Genomic DNA, 18,378 nt, shown 5'->3' with positions numbered 1-18,378 from the left:
CACCCAGAGACAGCTGCAATCAATATTTTGGAATTCATTCAGATACTTTTCCATTGGGAGTATATGCTCAGAAAGAGAGAAACATCAGTCCCGCTAGTCTTCAATTCACCTTATGAACTGGTTTTCTAAAAAGAATTTATGTTTTTTAAAATTAAAGAACAGAAGTTTACAGATTCAACTGCTGGGATGGCCTGCATACCTTTATTAGATGTATTAATGTATCCTGGAGCTGGGACTTGCTGAGAATAATGGAAGGCTTTCTCTGATTTTCTGATGTTCCAACAGTCAGTGGAGAAGGGGCGCTTGCTTTTCTCTCGAGGTCTGTGGACCTTGTGACTGTCTGTTGGAAAACACTCGGGGACAGCAGGACTGAAGACACTGCCATGGTTGTTGCAGTAACCAGTGTGGGGCCTGTGACCTGCAGGGCAACAATGGTCATGAATGAAGCTTGTCGGCTAAAGGATGAAGGGTCTGTTTCTTGGGAAGCCAAGTCTGATCATCACACAAAAGAAGTATGATCACAGCAGGGTATGCACAGTAAGAACAATCCTATGATAAGAGGTGTCTGCATGGCTTAGTTGGTTAAGCGTCTGCCTTTGGCTCAGGTCATGATCCTTGAGGCCTTCGTTGGGCTCCCTGCTCAGTGGGGAGTCTCCTTCTCCCTCTGTCCCATCCCTGCTCATGCACACAAGCATGTTCTCTCTCAAATAAAAAATTAAATCTTAAAAAAAAAATCCTATGATAAATTAAAAATGCAAAGTTTTTTTTTTAAAGATTTTATTTATTTATTCATGAGAGACACAGAGAGAGAGAGAGAGAGAGAGAGGCAGAGACACAGGCAGAGGGAGCAGATCCCATGCAGGAAGCCTGATGTGGGACTCGATCCCGGGTCTCCAGGATTACGCCCTGGGCCGAAGGCAGGCGCCAAACCGCTGAGCCACCGAGGGATCCCCAAAACTGCAAAGTTTTATATGGGGAGCAGGGAAATGATTGGAAGAGGGCATGAGGGACTTTCTGGGGTGATAGAAATCTTACATATATTGATTGAATGGTTACCCCAAGGGATATTATGTTTGTTAAAACTCATAAAACAGAATCTGCATTTTATATGTATTTCACTGCAGTAAAATTTTACTTCAGATAAAAAAAGAAAAAGAAAAAGAAAAGGAGTGCCTGGATGTGTCAGTTGAATGTCTATTCTTGGTTTTGGCTCAGGTTGTAATCAGTTGAATGTCTATTCTTGGTTTTGGTTCAGGTTGTAATATTAGGGTTGTGAGATGGAGCCCTGAGTTGGGCTCCACACTTAGTGCAGAGTCTGCTTGAGATCCTCTCCCTCTCTTTCTGCCCCTCCCCACTCTGCTCTCTCTCAAATATATAAATAAGATCTTGAAAAAAAAAATCCAGTTGCATGAAGCATTAGTTTCTTTTGTAGTGTCCAATATACTTATCATTCTGCTACGGGTATCAGGATACAGCTTCTTACAAATAAAACATCTACCTCCTTCCTCCATTTAGAGGTGCTTCTATGCTAATAGCAGCTAACCATCAGAATATACTAAACCAGAAATAGTCAGCATTTTTAATAATTCCTCCATCAGGGACACCTGGGTGGCTCGGCGGTTTAGTGCCTGCCTTCAGCTCAGGGTGTGATCCTGGAGTCCCGGGATCAAGTCCAGCATCGGGCTCCCTGCATGGAGCCTGCTTCTCCCTCTGCCTATGTCTCTGCCTCTCTCTCATAAATAAATAGATGAAATCTTAAAAAAAAAAAAAAAAAAAAAAAAATCATCCATCCATTTGATGTAATCAACAGACATCTCTTTTTCTTTCTCCTGTCACCCTTCTTCATTTACAAACAGCCACAGGGCTACGGGTGTGGTTTTTGGGGTCTGCACCTTCCATTTGTCTCTGGTGCTGCTGCTGCCCAAGGCTGAGCGCCCTGCTGATCCCCAGGCAGCAGGATGAGCTACAGGGAAGACCAGTTAACAGTACCCATCAGGAGCTGGATGCAGTTTAAGTTCTGAGACCTGAGGAGAGGTATAAATGCTCAAAGGTAAATGTAAAAGTTCAGTAACTGAAAAAAGTAAGTGTGTGCTTCAAGGCTGGTAGGTAATGGAGGGGTGGGGACAACTTTTACCAAGTGGGGCAGGGGAGAACAAGCAAGGGACAGAGCATGCAGGCCTGGGAGCCTGAGCACCATGGTGATTCTTAACCAGGGCATCATAGCTCTTGCAGGGCAAAGAGTATTTCCTCCTCACAGAAACCAGGCTGACATGCTTCTCAGCTGACAAACACTGAGCAGGCACCCAGTCCCATTGGCTGACCCTACCCTCGGTATGATCAGGGAAGGGATTATTCTAGAGAGGATGACTGCAAGCTCACAGGGACTGCAGCAATGAACTCTGTCTGGGGAGCAGGGCAGCCTGGCCTAGGAGGGGCATCTAAGGGGGCTCTAGCCTTGAAAGCTACCAGTTTCCACTCAAACAACAATGTTTTACTTCACAAACCCAGCAGAAGAGCTTAAATAGAATGTGTTCTTCACAAAAAAGGAGTCCTTACCGGGATGGCACTGGATAACACCTTAGGTTGGGCAAAGACATCAGGATCTTGGTTTTGCTGCATAGACTGCAACATTTAAAAAGAAAAGATGAACAGATGTAGCAAGTTTCAATGAAGATTTCCAAGCTACCTCGGATAAATCCACTTTGGCAATAAGGAATAGTTCAGACATTAACTAGTTCCTAGATTCTAATCCCTCAACTGCAGGGCGAGGGCACTGGGACAGCCTCTGACCCCCACAGTTTCCCCAAGAAAATGACTGTGTGCAGAGCCTTCAAGGTGTCTCCAAGGAAAGAATGGAAACCTGTGTCTAAGAGCTAGGTAGAACCCAAGTGTAGTTTTGCTCTTGAATCTGTAGAGAAGGCATATCCTGGCAGCATGAGACCTCAATAACGCAGCATGAACTCTGGACAGGTGGCACTAAACAGTCTTCATCCAGAGGCACACCTCCATATGATAAACTTTGTCCTTATTCATCGGGAGACAAAAAACTTCTTGTTGTAGAGCAAAAGCATTTCATTTAAAATTCAATGAAGCCCAGGTCCTCAATGAAATGAAATATATATGAAAATGCACGTGTAGGTAGGCATCCCCTGCAGGGAGGCACACTGGAGAGCGGGAGCCATCCCGGAGGTCCAAACCTGGGGCTGCTGCCCTGCACTTCCAGAGCAGCAGGGGCATTTCAGGGGTGCAATACTGATCTGTTAGAACATCCCCTCTCCTAACACTGCAGAGAACCTCAACACAAATGTTCCCAAGTGACAATTTAATGTATAACCAAGACACTAAGTTTCCTTTCTTTCTGTACGAGATTTTATTTTTTTTTTTTAATTTTTTTAAATTTATTTATGATAGTCACACAGAGAGACAGAGAGAGAGAGGCAGAGACACAGGCAGAGGGAGAAGCAGGCTCCATGCACCGGGAGCCCGACGTGGGATTCAATCCCGGGTCTCCAGGATCACGCCCTGGGCCAAAGGCAGGCACTAAACCGCTGCGCCACCCAGGGATCCCTCTGTACGAGATTTTAAAGGAATGGAACAAAACACGGTCCATTAAGTAAGAAATCACATACAATTATTATGATGGGCTCTTCTGTACAGTATTACTTGGTGAAATGTTAAGATTGTAAATTATTATTAATGGGCATGGAACTGAGATCCTGGAAGGCAAATAGCACTATTGCTGTGATCAGCTGTGTGATCTTGCACACATCACTGTCATCTCATTTATAAACTCACTAGCCTCATCCATCACTGAGGGACAAACTTCTTCATGCCCTACCCTCAGTCTACCGGCAGGTCCCACTGCTTGCACTTGTTCATTTGTCCACACTCCCAATGTCAGGCCCCCACCAGCTCAAGCCTGGGTAACCGCCTGGCCTCCTTCCTGAGGGTGGTCTCACTTCTGTCTTCTCCTTGTCCTGCTCACCACCTCCGCTCAAAACCTTGAGAGACTCCCTTAGGGCTCTGGGAACAAGCCACTGACTCCTCCACATAGTTTCCAAAGTCCTGCTCCTCGGTCAGGACCTTGGCTCCAAGTCCCTTCCATAGGAGATCCAGCCACACTATATATAGGTCTTTACATTTAGCAAATGCCACTCATCTCTAGGCTTCTGTACATACTAGTTTTCCTGTCTCAAACACTTTTCTCTACCTTTAGGAAAAGTCTGGCTGGGATGCCTGGGTGGCTCAGTGGTTGAACATCTGCCTTCGGCTCAGGGACTGATCCTGGAGTCCTGGGATTGAGGCCCACATCGGGCTCCCTGCATGGAGCCTGCTTCTCCCTCTGCCTGTGTGTCTCTGCCTCTCTCTCTCTCTCTGTCTCTCATGAATAAATAAATACATAATTTTATTTTATTTTATTTTTTAAGGAAAGGTCTGGCTAACTTCTACTGAGCCTTCAGATTTTAGCTAAACATGAGCTTCCTTAGATGGTTTTACTTGACCCCATATCTCCAAATCTGGGATACTGTTATGGCACCCCAAGTGTGTCTGGCCCAAGGTGGGCACTCAGTGAGTACCAAGGGAGCTGGGGATAATCTGGATCTATGGTCTGAGTCACATGCGGACTCCTGGACTTGTCACGCAGAAACAAACAAAAACCCCTACAATGGACGCTGTGCTGGGAAAATACCAGTATTGTGTCTTGAGTTGTATCGGTTGAGAGATCTGGGACAGTGGAACTGAGTTACAACACCACATACCAATGATCTGGCTATTCACTACAGGGCTCCTTACCTCCCATCTTCTGGCCCTGGATACCTAACAAGCATCTCTTTGAAGGGACTGCCTAGTGGCAGGCAACATCAAGGCCTCTGTAGCTTCACCCACCCAGTCAGAGCCACCCAGCCTCCTGCCAGTACCTGAAGGGGAGCAAGCACCATGTTGCTCAGGGATGCTGAGGCTCGCGCTGCTGCGGTCTTCGGGGGAGGCTCTATGAAGCTCTCAGGAGTGGCCAGCTGGCCAGCTGCTGGGGAAAAGCTGGGTGCCATGGCACCTTTCCCAAGTGATTGGGTCTGTATTTGGTCATGCTGTGGGGTCAACCTGAGTTTCTGGAGAAGATCGACACTTGGGAGGGATGTACCAGCTGTGTTTGTCACGCTCAGTGGGGCCCTGAACGGGCTCTGGGTGGCAGTCAGATTGGTGTGGCTCAGCTCAGGGACTGGCTGGGTCAGGAGCGGAGACCGCTGTCTTGGCGTGGTCTTCACTGCCTGCATGATGGTGGCGTTCCGGGGTAAGCTGGGGGGAACCTGTGCTGTGGGAGCGTCTGCTGGTAGAGTGGGACTGAGCACGGGGCGCAGGGGGACGGCATAGCCTGGGGCCTGTTTTTCACCGGACTGTGTGATGGAGGCAGGAGTGATGAGCACTGGGGCAGGGACCTCAGGTGGGACTGGGTGGTGCGCAGCAGGACGGACACCCAGGTTTTCTGATGGAGGGACTCCTCCTGACTGTTCAAAGGAAAATGGTAGCAGTGAGCTGGACTCCTTCTGGGAGGCATCTCCTGGCAGCTTCTCCACTTCTTCTGAATCTAGACCCATGACGGCTGGCTGTTCCTTTGGCAAAGAGGTTCCAAATAATTCTTCCACTGTCAGATGTTTGTGTCCAGATGGAGCAGACTGAAAAAACAAATCAAACCACCCAATGGAAGAAATCTCTTACAAACCAGTGTAACCAAACTTCTTTCCCATCAACCAAAACAGTCTGCAGAAGGAAGGATGGACGGAGTTGGAAAATAAGGACCCAGAACAAACCAAAGATGTGCTAGGGATTAAGGACAAATCATCTCCCTCAGCTGGTGGGCAGAAATTTGTATTCATAATAAAATCCAAGTTTTAGGGACTCCCAGTAGAGTGTTAGAATTCCCCCTTTTCCTTGGCAAATGGATGTAAGGTAAAGGGGCAAGTATCTTATTACAATGTTAATAGTACTTAATTGCCCTATGTCAGTAACACATGTAAGGAAACAATCCTCAAGAGAACAAAGGGACCAAATGCTGAGTATTTCTACTTTTATTTTCATATTTCATAGTTCTTTTTTTAAAGATTTTTAATTTATTTAAAAATAAATTTAACACAGAGAGAGAGACAGAGACACAGGCAGAGGGAGAAGCAGGCTCCTCAGAGGGAGCCCGATGTGGGACTCAATCCCAGAACCCCAGGATCATGCCCTGAGCCAAGGACAGACACTCAGCCACTGAGCCACACCCAGGCATCCCTTATATTTCATAGTTCTTGATAAAAAGCTAGGCATTGCACCTTAAGGACTAGGTCTTGGGCAGCCTGGGTGGCTCAGCAGTTTAGTGCCGCCTTCAGCCCAGGGCGTGATCCTGGAGCCCTGGGATCGAGTCCCGCATTGGGCTCCCAGCATGGAGCCTGCTTCTCCCTCTGCCTGTGTCTCTGCCTCTCTCTCACTCTCTCTGTCTCTCATGAATAAATAAATAAAATCTTTAAAAAGAAAAAAAAAAGGGACAGGTCTTAAGTAAAAGAAAACAAATTTAACTATTTTGTAAACAGCAGGCCATTCCTCCTTTCTACTATCAAATCAAAGAATCCTCAAGAAAAAACAAATCATGTTAAGTCTGAAAATGTTAAGTTTCCATCTATTGCAGTGATCTGGCTTATTGATGCCACTGCAATGGTTTGAAGGAGAAATATTTATGCTTTTTACTCCTGAGCTTTTCTATACCTTCACTTCAAGCACTATGGCCATATTCACCTTAACAAGGTGCCAGGGCCTGTTGTGACCTGGGCCCAAAGGACATGGTAGGAAGTAACAAAGACTTTGACAGAGCTTATGTTCTAGTGGGAGACTAACCTAAGTACTTTGAAAACACAAGCAGTCTCTACATGTTTTGTTTTTTTAAAGTAGGCACCACACCCAGCATGGAGCCCAATACAGAGCTTGAACTTACAACCCTGAGAGCAAGTCCTGAGTTGAGATCAAGAGTTGGACGCTAAACCAACTGAGCCATCGAGGTGCCCCTTGATATACGGGACTACTAAAGTATGTGGACTGCTTAGTTGCTCAGATACATGTTTACATGGAAAAAGACAAGTCACTGAATGAAACACACGGTTTTCAGTACATCAGAAGGCCTATAAAGGTCTGAAACTACACTGCATCTGAAGCAGAAGAATGAAAGCAGCATGGTATGACATTTCTGCAGGAAAAGCACAGATTTTCCCAGGGAAATGTTTTATTCGTGAGATCAACAATTACAGGGTTCCCTTGCTATCTGAAAGCGGATTATTCCTAGGAAATGTTCAAAAGCCAAAATGATAGAAAGTGAAGCAGCAATTACTATTACTTCATAGGGAAAATTTCTTTTTTTTTCTTTTTTTTTTTTTTTTTTTTTAAGATTTTATTTATTTATTCATGATAGTCACAGAGAGAGAGAGGGGGGCAGAGACACAGGCAGAGAGAGAAGCAGGCTCCATGCATCGGAAGCCCGACGTGGGATTCGATCCCGGGTCTCCAGGATCGCGCCCTGGGCCAAAGGCAGGCGCCAAACCGCTGCGCCACCCAGGGATCCCCATAGGGAAAATTTCTAGACTCCAAAGTAACTTCTCTTCGGCTTTTTAAAAATATATTTTATTTATTTGCAAGAAAGAATGAGCAAGGGGGGAGGGACAGAGGGAAAGGGAAAATATCTCAAACAGACTCCGTGCTCAGCATGGAGCCCAACATGGGGCTCTATCCCATGACCCCAAGATCATGACCTGAGCTGAAACCAAGTGCTCAACCAACTGAGCACTCAGGTGCCCATCTCTTTGGCTTTTCTGAGACCTCAGAACACACCTTGCTAATAGATGCACAGAATAAAAAGAGACAAAGCATAGGTGCTCACAGACCCAAGTCAAAACTGTCGCGGCCTGCTGCTGGGATGCTGAGTGGTTCCCAGGGCAGGGGCTCAGCAGACCACTCTCTCTGAGCAGGGTACCACTGTCACACAAACACTAGATGCTATTTTTGCTTTTTATCTTTTTTCATTAAAGCAAAAGTCCTCTTTGGATTTCTTTTGGTCAGCAAGACAGGTACTGATACAGGTCTTCCCTAAAAGCAGAAGTGGACTTCATTTGAACTTTTGAAAAGGAGGGTGGGTGGGACAACTGTGTGTGGTTTAGCAGATGCCCTGGGTACAGTGCTGGGATGGGCAGGGTGAGGGAAGATGCAGCTCACTGGCAACAGGTTCTCAGGGGGAGGGTGTGAGGGATCCCCTTTGTTGAGGAGGGACATGGAGGAAAGGAGGCCAGCACCCAGGATGGAGGATGCAGGGGGGCTTGCTTATGAGGGACGGAAAGGTAAGAGAGTACCACTGTGTAGTCTCTCGTGTCACCTGTTAGGTGAGAAGGGCTGGCAGGGCTGAGGAGAATGTAGATGGGGCAAAGTAACAGCAGTGGAGAAGAGGCAGAAGCCTCCTCCAGTTATAAAAAAAATTGTAATTTCATACCAAACCATTTTTCTTAGAAAATATTCAATAAAAAGAATTAATGTAATATATCTTGGCAAGTTACTGTGACGAGAGGCTTTGTTTAAGTGAAGGAATTCTCAAACGGCAGATTCAGACTCCCTATTAACAATGCTGTAGAGTCAGACTAGTAAGACTACCTTGTCACAACACTTCCCAGCACCTGAAGGGATTTTCCAGATTCAGGATCTCGCTTCAAATACAAGGCAGTACCACTAACATACATTATAAACTGTAAAGGTAAAAAAGTACAAAAGAATGTATATGGTTTAATTTCTTTATGTTTTTACTTCTGAAAAAGTTATAGATTTTAGAGTCTGAAATCAAAGATATTGAGGTTCAATTCCCAGCTGTTAATTGGGGCAATAACAGTCTCTGTATTGAGTTCCTTCATCTGAAAAACAGGGGCAATTGTGGCAATCACCTCACAGAGCTGCTATGAAAACGGAGTTCTCAACATGATGTCTGGTACCCAACAAGCATTCAGTAAGTGGAAGTTGGCTATTACAATCATTATATGAATACCAGTCTTAACAGCAGTCACAATAAATCTGTGTTTGCATGTTTTAGACAACATCAAATAATACATACTGGATATTAAAAATTCATCAAATCCTTCCAGAATATCATATTCCCATAATGTAAAATAACACTACCACCTGATGGGCTATCAAGACTGAGCTATTATAAATCATCCTGTCATTCCCTGATGACAGTTGTTTAAGATTTCAAATCCATTCAACATAACTCAAAATAAGACACTGAATTCTTATTTGGGACACACTTCTCTGTCCAGGCCACATAACTAGTAATGCACAGGTTCCATCTCCTCAGGTGAACAACATTATGATTTATTCACTTCTGGATCTCTGGCATGATAAAGGTCTACTGATGGCACAGACATAATTCCTTTCTCCCTCGGATTTCTAAAAGTTATGGTGGGGCACCTGGGTGGGTCAGTCAATTAAGGGTCTGATTCTTGACTTCGGCTTGGGTCATGACCTTGGGGCTGTGAGATCGAACTCTCCATGAGGCTCTGTGCTCAGCAGGGAGTCTGCTCAAGATTCTCTGTCTCCCTCTGCCCCCCTGACTTGCACACGAACTTTATTTCTTTCTCTCTCTCAAATAAATGAATCTTTTATTTTTATTTTTTAAAAAGATTTTATTTATTTATTCACGAGAGAGAGAGAGAGAGAGAGAGAGAGAGGCAGAGACACAGGCAGAGGTAGAAACAGGCTCCATGGAGGAAGCCTGACGTGGGACTTGATCCCGGGTCTCCAGGACCATGCCCTGGGCTGAAGGCGGCGCTAAACCCCTGAGCCACCTGGGCTGCTCATATTTTTAAAATTATTTATTTATTCATGAGAGACACAGAGAAGCAGAGACATAGGCAGAGGGAGAAGCAGGCTCCATGCAGGGAGCTCGACGTGGGACTTGATCCTGGGACTCAAGGATCACACCCTGGGCCGAAGGCAGGCGCTCAACTGCTGAGCCGCTGAGGCATCCCTAAATAAATCTTTAAAAAAAAAAAGTCCTGGGCAGCCCTGGTGGTGCAGTGGTTTAGTGCCGCCTGTAGCCTAGGGCGTGATCCTGGAGACCCGGGATCGAGTCCTATGTCAGGCTCTCTGCATGGTGCCTGCTTTTCCCTCTGCCTGTGTCTCTGCCTCTCTCTCTGTGTGTCTCTATGAATTAAAAAAAAAAAAAAAAAGTCCTGTTGAAATATATGTACCGCAAGTTAGCACTGTAACTGTATGGAAGTGTAGAACCCAGCAGCACTCAGGATACTCACACTACTGTGTAACCACCATCTTACCCTCACTCATGGCCCCGTCAGCTCCACTCGACTCTCCGTTCTTATAAATCTGCCTACTCCAGGTACGTTGTGCAACAACAATCACATCCTACTTGTCCCTCTGTCACTGGCTTCCTTCACCTAGCATCACGTCCTTGAGGTTTACTCACGCTGTAGCAGAGTTTCTTTCTTTTTACAAGTAAAGGCCGACTAGTACTCCATCGTGTGCATATTTGTCCATTCACTTGAGGATCAGCACTTGGGTTGTTCCTACCCTTCAGCTATTGTGAATGCTGCTGCTGTGAGCATTAGCGTAGAAGTATTTGTCCTCATCCTTGTTTTCAATTCCTTTGGATATCTACCCAGGAATATAGAATTGCTGGGTCATACAGTAATCCTACATTTAACTTTTTGAGGAACTGCCAGACTGTTTTCCAAAACTGCTGCATCACTTTACATCCCACCAGTGATGCCAGAAGGTTCTGGTTTCTCTAGAAACCTCCTGTGTTTCTTGCCAACACACTGGCCATTTGATCTTTTCTGAGAAATGACCATTCAAGTCCTTTGTCCATTTTTGAGTTGGGTTAATTCTTTTTTATATACCTTATGATTAGGACAAAATGGTCAAGATGGCTTGGCAAAAAAGTACTTGAAAACTACGCTAATTCTTTTTCATTAATACAAATTATGTATATCTTTATCACATTTTGTTTCAGATATATGTATATACACACACAAAACAATGTTTAGATTGACATACTTTGAAAAATACGGACCACATTGGGGCTATTTTGCAAAAACTTGAGTCTTTCCCAGGTAAGAATACAAATATTTTTATGTTGTAAGAAAAGGGTGGGTGCCTGGGAAGATCAGTTGGTTAAGTGATTTTAAGTGATTTTGGCTCAGGTTGTGAACTCAGGATAGTGGAATCAAGAGCCCTAAATGGGCCTCTGTGCTGAGTGTGGAGCCTGCTACCACCCCACCCTCTGCTCATGGGCTTTTAAAAACACCACCACCACCACCACCACCACAGGACATGGAGAAAATTCAACATGAAATACACCTTAGGCTTCAAAAAATGGCATAATTCAGGCAGCATTTTTTATCTGTTCAGTGGAACATAAATCGACTTTTGAACAATTAAAATTACCTGCATATACATCTGGAATGTTTTTATATTTAAATAAATGGTATTTTTTTAAAAAAGATTTTATTTAATTATTCATGAGACAGAGAGAGAGGCAGAGACACAGGCAGAGGGAAGAGCAGGCTCCATGCAGGGAGCCCAATGTGAGGCTCTGGGGCTGGATCCAAGGACCCCAGGACCATGCCCTGGGCTGAAGGCAGACTCTCAACCACTGAGCCACCCAGGTGCCTTCCAAAAAGGCATTTCTAATGGTTCATTTAAAAATGAATCTAGGGATACCTGGGTGGCCAGTGGTTGAGTGTCTGCCTTTAGCCCAGGGCATGATCCCGAAGACCCGGGATAGAGTCCCACATCGGGCTCCCTGTGTGGAGCCTGCTTCTCTCTCTACCTGTGTCTCTGCCTCTATCTCTCTCTCTCTCTGTGTCTCTCATGAATAAATAAATACAATCTTTAAAAATAAAATAAAATAAAATAAAAATGAATCCATATTGTAGAGCCCTGAACCCTGACTGCAAAAGCAGCAGAAAGTTTCCAGATTTCTCCATGTGGCTTCCCTACAACTTCTGCCAGGCCAGAAACATTCTCAAACTTTCTCTGGAATAGGATTCGTGGTAAGGCCAGTAGGGTTTCAAAGGAATCTCACATAAGGGATAAATGAGGTTACCAGCGCAAGAAGAGTGACCACAGACAGAACGCTCACCACGTGGGGGCCCTGTGCTAAGCACTTCACATGCATTACTCTATTAATCAGTGAGGGCACTATTATCATCACTGCTACCTTGTAGGTGACACTCAAGTACAACCTAGTCCTAACGATAAGTCTATGTTATTAACCATTATGCCCCTGTACTGAGATGTCAAATAAGTATATTCTAGGTTACCTAATCAACTGGAATGATGATAATGACATCTGGAAAACAGAGGTAGATCTGTGGCTTGAATAACTAAGAAGTGGCTACAGGTTAAAATGTACCAACTTTTGGAAATACGTATAACTAGTTGAATCAGTCACAAGAGGCAAGTGAACAGAGCATGCTTCTCCACACACAAGCTTTATAGTCTCTGCATTTGAGGACCCTTCCTCTCTTCTCTGCCCATGACAAGAGAAACATGCCACACTGCTCTAGTAGTTGGGCTTAGTTAATCATGGATTCATCTCCCCTCATCCATAGAAAAGGAGAATTTTATACTTCATTTATGTATGAATCCTATGTTTTGCAATATCTTCCATCAAGTGTTAGTCTGATCATTCCCCTTGTGAAGTGGAATTCAGGGAGCAATGGTAGCTATGTGCACAACGAAATTCTAGTATACTGTTTCAGGCTTTACACTGTTCCTTCTTCACCCCACCTTACCCCTAAGCTTCTGCCACTTAGAGAATTTCCTATTTCTGTCTGGATCTATGGTGCCCGTATCTGATTTTCTACCTGGTCAGTGTACCCGGCACACCAGTGTACCTGGCACACCATGTATTCTTCTTCTTCTTCTTTATTTTTTTAAGACTGTATTTATTTGAAAGAGAGTATATATAAACAGGGGAAAGGGCAGAGGGAGAGGGAAAAGCAGGCTCCTCGCTAAGCACGGAGCCCAACATGGGGCTTGATCCCAGGACCTCAAGATCATGACCTAAGCTGAAGGCACACACTTAACTATCTGAGCCACTTGGGCCCCTATGTATAATATTCTTAACCTCAGTAACCAAAAAACAATATAAAATGTACTAGGGAAATAGTCCCAAGGGAATTTTGGCAAGTGAATTATGAAATTGAAATAGAATTTAATACTATTAAGACTTGATAGCATTACTTGCTCCTCAGCACCAGATGGCAGTGTTACTAAACAAGTGTACTGTGTTGTACAGGCTGATTATGGATTTAAGCTGATTTTAGTCAATCACATGGGCTTCTGAAAATATCCAGATCCCAATATTCTACAAAATTCTGTCACTGTGACCTATAAAATGGACTTTCAGAAGGATGTGCAAATGAAGGAGGAACAAACATCAGCATTCTGCTCCTTAGAGACTCTAATTCTCTGAGTGCCTGCTTCAATACTGTGTGTCCACAGATCCATCACTGGTGCTTTTGCTGAAAGGTCGAGCATGCACAGGTCATCGCACTCACCCTTCTTTAACATTAATGATTAAGATTTCCTTTTTCTTGCAGTTGCCCTTTTGTGGCAAATGAATTCAGTTTTTATTGCTTTTAAGGTGGTGGAAGTTTTCTATCTCCTGATCTTGGTGGTAGTTACAATGTTTGAAAGTTACACTTGTAAAAAAAATTACAAGGTTTACACATAAGATCTAAATTTGTTTACTATGTGTTAATTATACTCCAGAAAGAAAATGCTCAGATCCTAGAGCAGCTACATTTTTACAAAATTAGCCCAGGTCTCAGTTTTCATGCACATACAATAGTGATACTAATGCTACTTTCATCCCACGGTTCTATAATTTGTGTCACCGTGTGAAGAGCTATTTTCTGTACAATAAAAATTATGCTAGCACCAGGCTTAGAAACAAGTGTAAGAGCATTTCGCCTGTTCTCAATTGCCTGGAAATCTCTGTATAGTTATCATTTCCCCCTGCCTCATTTCGTACCCCTGGCTGTGGCAACAGCTATTGCTCCAAACTACTACAATATCTATTTAGCCAAGAAGAGCGTGGCCTGGCACCTGCTATACTCTTGAGAGGTGAGCCTGCTCTGCTGCAGTGCTCAGGCCAGGCTCAGAACATCAGACATAGCACTGGTAACCTTCTTGTCTTTTCAGAAAACAGGCATGGATTCCCTAAGCCTAGTTTTAATTATAATATGGATTTGTAACAGGAAATCCCATTTATCCCAAGGCCTGTGTTCTAAATGGTTCTCTGGGTCTTGAGTCTGTTCTGTTCTCACAATAACTCTGAGAGTTAGGCAGTGCAAGAATCCTTAACCCCAGGATTCAGAAAGGAATGGGGAAGTGACTCATGAATCAAAAAGGGGACATGACTGGCCCACTGAACACGCAGAGCTGATAAACCAGACCAGAAGGAACACAGGGATGCTGCTCCTTCGCTCATCCAACATATGTTTTTTTTTTTTTTTTTTTTATTTATTCATGAGAGAGAGACAGAGAGAGGGCGGCAGAGACACAGGCAGAGGGAGAAGCAGGCTCCATGCAGGGAGCCCAATATGGGACTCGATCCCGGGACTCCAGGATCATACCCCGGGCTGGAGGCGGCACTAAACCGCTGAGCCACCCAGGGCTGCCCTCCAACATATGTTTTGTAAAAATTCTATTTTACATAGCACTCTAAATGTAAATATGGACTATAAATGTAAACATGGTAAAAACAGAGCATGAGAATGCAGTACATAAAATCTGGCTCAAATTGTCATCTAAATACTTAAAAATGGTGGAATGTTAATGGTACAGCCTCTCTGGAAAACTTTATGGCAGTTTCTTAATAAACGAAAACATGGAATCACCAAGTGACCCAACATTTGTACTCCTGAGCATTTATCCCAGAGAAATGGAAATCTGTGTATAAAAACCTGTGCGCAGGGGGATCCCTGGGTTCAGCGGTTTGGTGCCTGCCTTTGGCCCAGGGCGTGATCCTGGGGTCCCTGGATCGAGTCCCACATTGGGCTCGCTGCATGGAGCCTGCTTCATCCTCTGCCTGTGTCCTGCCCCCCTCTCTCTCTCTCTCTCTCTCTCTCATGAATAAATAAAATCTTTAAAAACAAAACAAAACAAAAACAAAACAAAACAAAACCTGGGATCCCTGGGTGGCGCAGCGGTTTGGCGCCTGCCTTTGGCCCAGGGCGCGATCCTGGAGACCCGGGATCGAATCCCACGTCGGGCTCCCGGTGCATGGAGCCTGCTTCTCCCTCTGCCTGTGTCTCTGCCTCTCTCTCTCTCTCTGTGACTATCATAAGTAAATAAATAAAAATTAAAAAAAAAAAACAAAAACAAAAAAAAACAAAACAAAACAAAACCTGCACAAATGGTCACAGAAGCTTTACTTGCAATAGCTAAAAACTGAAAACAACCTAGATGTTCCTTCAACAGGCAAATGGTTAAAAATGGTAAAACAAATTTTGGCACTTCCACTTGACTGGGCGGTAGAATTAAAGAGAACAAACTACTGATAAACCCAATAATTTCAAAGACATCTCCAAGAATCATGTTGAGTGAAGAAAGACACTCTCAGCAGGTTATATAATTTCATTTACATAACATTCTTGAAATATTATAGAATGAGGGATAGATTAGTGGCTGCTAGGGTTAAGGATGGGAGGAGGGGAAAGGCAGGAAGGTGACAGGGGAGTTAGTGTGACAATACAAAGTGATAAAAAGGACTCTTGTGTTAATGTAAGTCTTTGGTATCTTTACTGTGGTGGTGGATACACAAGAGTTATACATGACATAAAATCGCACAGAAATACATACATGCACATACACATATACATAGAAATGAATGTGAATAAAACTGAGGAAATGTGTATCAGATGGGCAGATTTTGTCAATATCCCAGCTGTGATACTGTATTTTATTTTGCAAGGTGTCATCAGTGGGTAAATGGGTAAAGGGTACATGGGATCTTTTCATATTATTTCTTATAATTGCATGTGAATCTATAATTATCTCAAAGTAAAAAGATCAGTTAAAAAACTATGGGTTTTACTCGGTATCTGTTCATTTATTAAGCCATCAGCTATAAAGAAAACTAATTTAGTCACAAGTATTTACAAATCCTAGGTGTGAGAATATGGCAATGAACAAAGGCCTACAAAACTGCCTGCCCCTATGGAGCTTACATTTAGGCGAAGAGGAGACACAGTGCACACAGTAAAAAAAACCCACAAACCATGTTAACTGGTGAGGCCGTAGGGAGAAAATAAGATAGAGCAGGACAGGGTACGGAAGGAGCGTTACTTAAAACTAGGTGACCAGAGAAGGCCTCACCTGTATGGAGGACGCTCAAGACTTGAAAGAATAAAGGGAACAAACCCTACCTAGGAGGAAAATATTCTTTGCAGAAGGAACAGCAAGTACAAAGGCCTGTCCCAAGGCAGGAACAAGTCTGGCACATTTGTGGAAAGGCAGAAGAGCCAATGAGGCTGGGGCAAGTGGGAAAAGATGAGGCAGGGGTCGGGGGGCCAGATCAGGTTGGGCCTGGTGGACCATTGGCATGGCCTTGGCTTTTATTCAAGTGAGATGGGACATCACTGCAAAGTTTTAAGCAATGGAACGCCATGATCTAACTTACGTGTAATTAGTATTACTCTGGCTGCTGGGTGAAGGACAGGTAAGGGGGTAGCCTGGGCAAAAGCTCTACAATCAGAGTGAAGGCTCCTGCAAAATCCAAATGGAAAGAGTACAAATGCCAGGAGTGGATGTTTAGCATGCTGCTGCCCATATGTATACCCTTGACAGAAAAATGACAAATTTATACTGCACTAATATCCTTACAAAATAATATTGTGTTTTGTTACCCTGGACAAAGCTAGAGCTTTGGCTGTACAGACCTTATCTTGTGACCCCGATGGCATCTCTTCTAGAGTCTCGGTGCTTCCCAGATTGGAGAGCTGAGTACTTGGCTGTAACCCAGGGCTGGAGATATTGGAGTCACCCATCTGATTCTGAAATTAAAAGGAAAAGTATATCATGTGAAAAGTTTGCTATTATTTGGCTAGCAAAACATCATATGTACTATGCAGTCAAAAGTAACATGTCCCTTGACTGAAGTTTAGAGCTTTTTTTTTTTTTTTCTTTTTTAAAAATCCGGTCTCTTGAGTGTTCTAAACTGTTTGTGTATCTGTTTTGATGTGAATAATGCTCACTAGATGCTGGATCAGATAGGCCAAACAGAACTTTAGAACTTTAGTCTCTAAAATTTATAATTCCATGTCCATCTAGTGATCTTTTTTAGTTTTTTTTTTTTTTTTTTTTTTTTACACCACAGTGTTAGGCAGTCCAATATTAAAAGAATTGCTAAGAGGCATTTTTTTCCTCTTCAAATGAGTTAATCCTTATTTCAGAACACCTTTTACTCTGTGTTATCCATTTACATAGAGGTGAAAGAGCCTGGGAAAGCCTATGAAATATCTTTTTAAAAACATCTATTACTGAAGTATTAGACAATTCTACATACCACAACAGTGCCCATCAGGTTAAGTGTGGCCACCAGAGTTACTACAACATTACTGATACACTCCCTGTACTGTTTTACTGTTCATCCCCGTGACTTACTTGTTTTATAACCGGCTGTCTATACCTCTTAACCCCCTTCAACTATTCTACTTGCTTATGAAATATCTTATTTTTCACCTCTTTATGCAACACCACCATCAACCTGTATTAACACATTATGGAGAATGCCTGGAATTAAACTGTATCAAAGAAAAGCTCAAAACATTGTTCACAGCAAGTTCCTAGAACAGAAGGTATAAAATGTTCAGAAACATTTTTAAAATTGGGAGTCTGCACATAAAAATCCCAGCTTGTTATTTTCAGAGAGAAGAAAGTGGATACCTTGGCAACAACTGGCTGGAGCTGAGCTGCAAGTGACATTCTGATGAAGGGCCAGGCTCTGTTCACGTCAGGTCCACCCTGACTTATGGCATATACTCCCGTGGCCCATGTGGTTTTTGGGGCAGTTGAGTCTCCTATACTAAACTCAACATGAGCTACAAGATGGGTTATGCTTTAAAAGGTCTTTAGAACTTCAAAAATTTTTTATTCATATGCAGGACTATTCTTGGAAGGTTTACTTGGAGTTTGTTTGCTGATCACACTCCAGTATTTGTAGGGATTGGGGGGGGAGGGGAATGGACAATCACAAACTTTCCTGAGAGTAATTTTACAATATTTGGTAAAAACCTTAAAAATGTCAAAATCCTTTGATCTACAATTTTTTTTTATTTTTTTATT

The 18,378-nt window shown here is 43.5% G+C and overlaps 1 protein-coding gene across 2 annotated transcripts in view; it reads right to left on the bottom strand.

Moving 5' to 3' along the window:
- Nucleotides 1-18,378, bottom strand: part of DCP1A (decapping mRNA 1A) — a 64,318-nt gene that overhangs the window by 4,030 nt on the left and 41,910 nt on the right. The window contains exons 6-9 of one of the 2 annotated variants that reach the window (XM_072785892.1): nt 16,974-17,087; nt 4,920-5,672; nt 2,557-2,622; nt 200-418 (exon numbers count right to left, since the gene is read on the bottom strand). In XM_072785892.1, the coding sequence (XP_072641993.1) occupies nt 200-418; nt 2,557-2,622; nt 4,920-5,672; nt 16,974-17,087 (1,152 nt within the window). The remainder of the gene's footprint in view (nt 1-199; nt 419-2,556; nt 2,623-4,919; nt 5,673-16,973; nt 17,088-18,378) is intronic. The other variant, XM_072785893.1, reaches the window with a different exon arrangement.

The sequence above is a fragment of the Canis lupus genome, chromosome 19, assembly GCF_048164855.1.
Source record: "Canis lupus baileyi chromosome 19, mCanLup2.hap1, whole genome shotgun sequence".
Lineage (NCBI taxonomy): Eukaryota > Metazoa > Chordata > Mammalia > Carnivora > Canidae > Canis > Canis lupus.
Note: the sequence above shows the minus strand (reverse complement) of the source record. Positions and strands in the feature narration are given on the sequence as shown.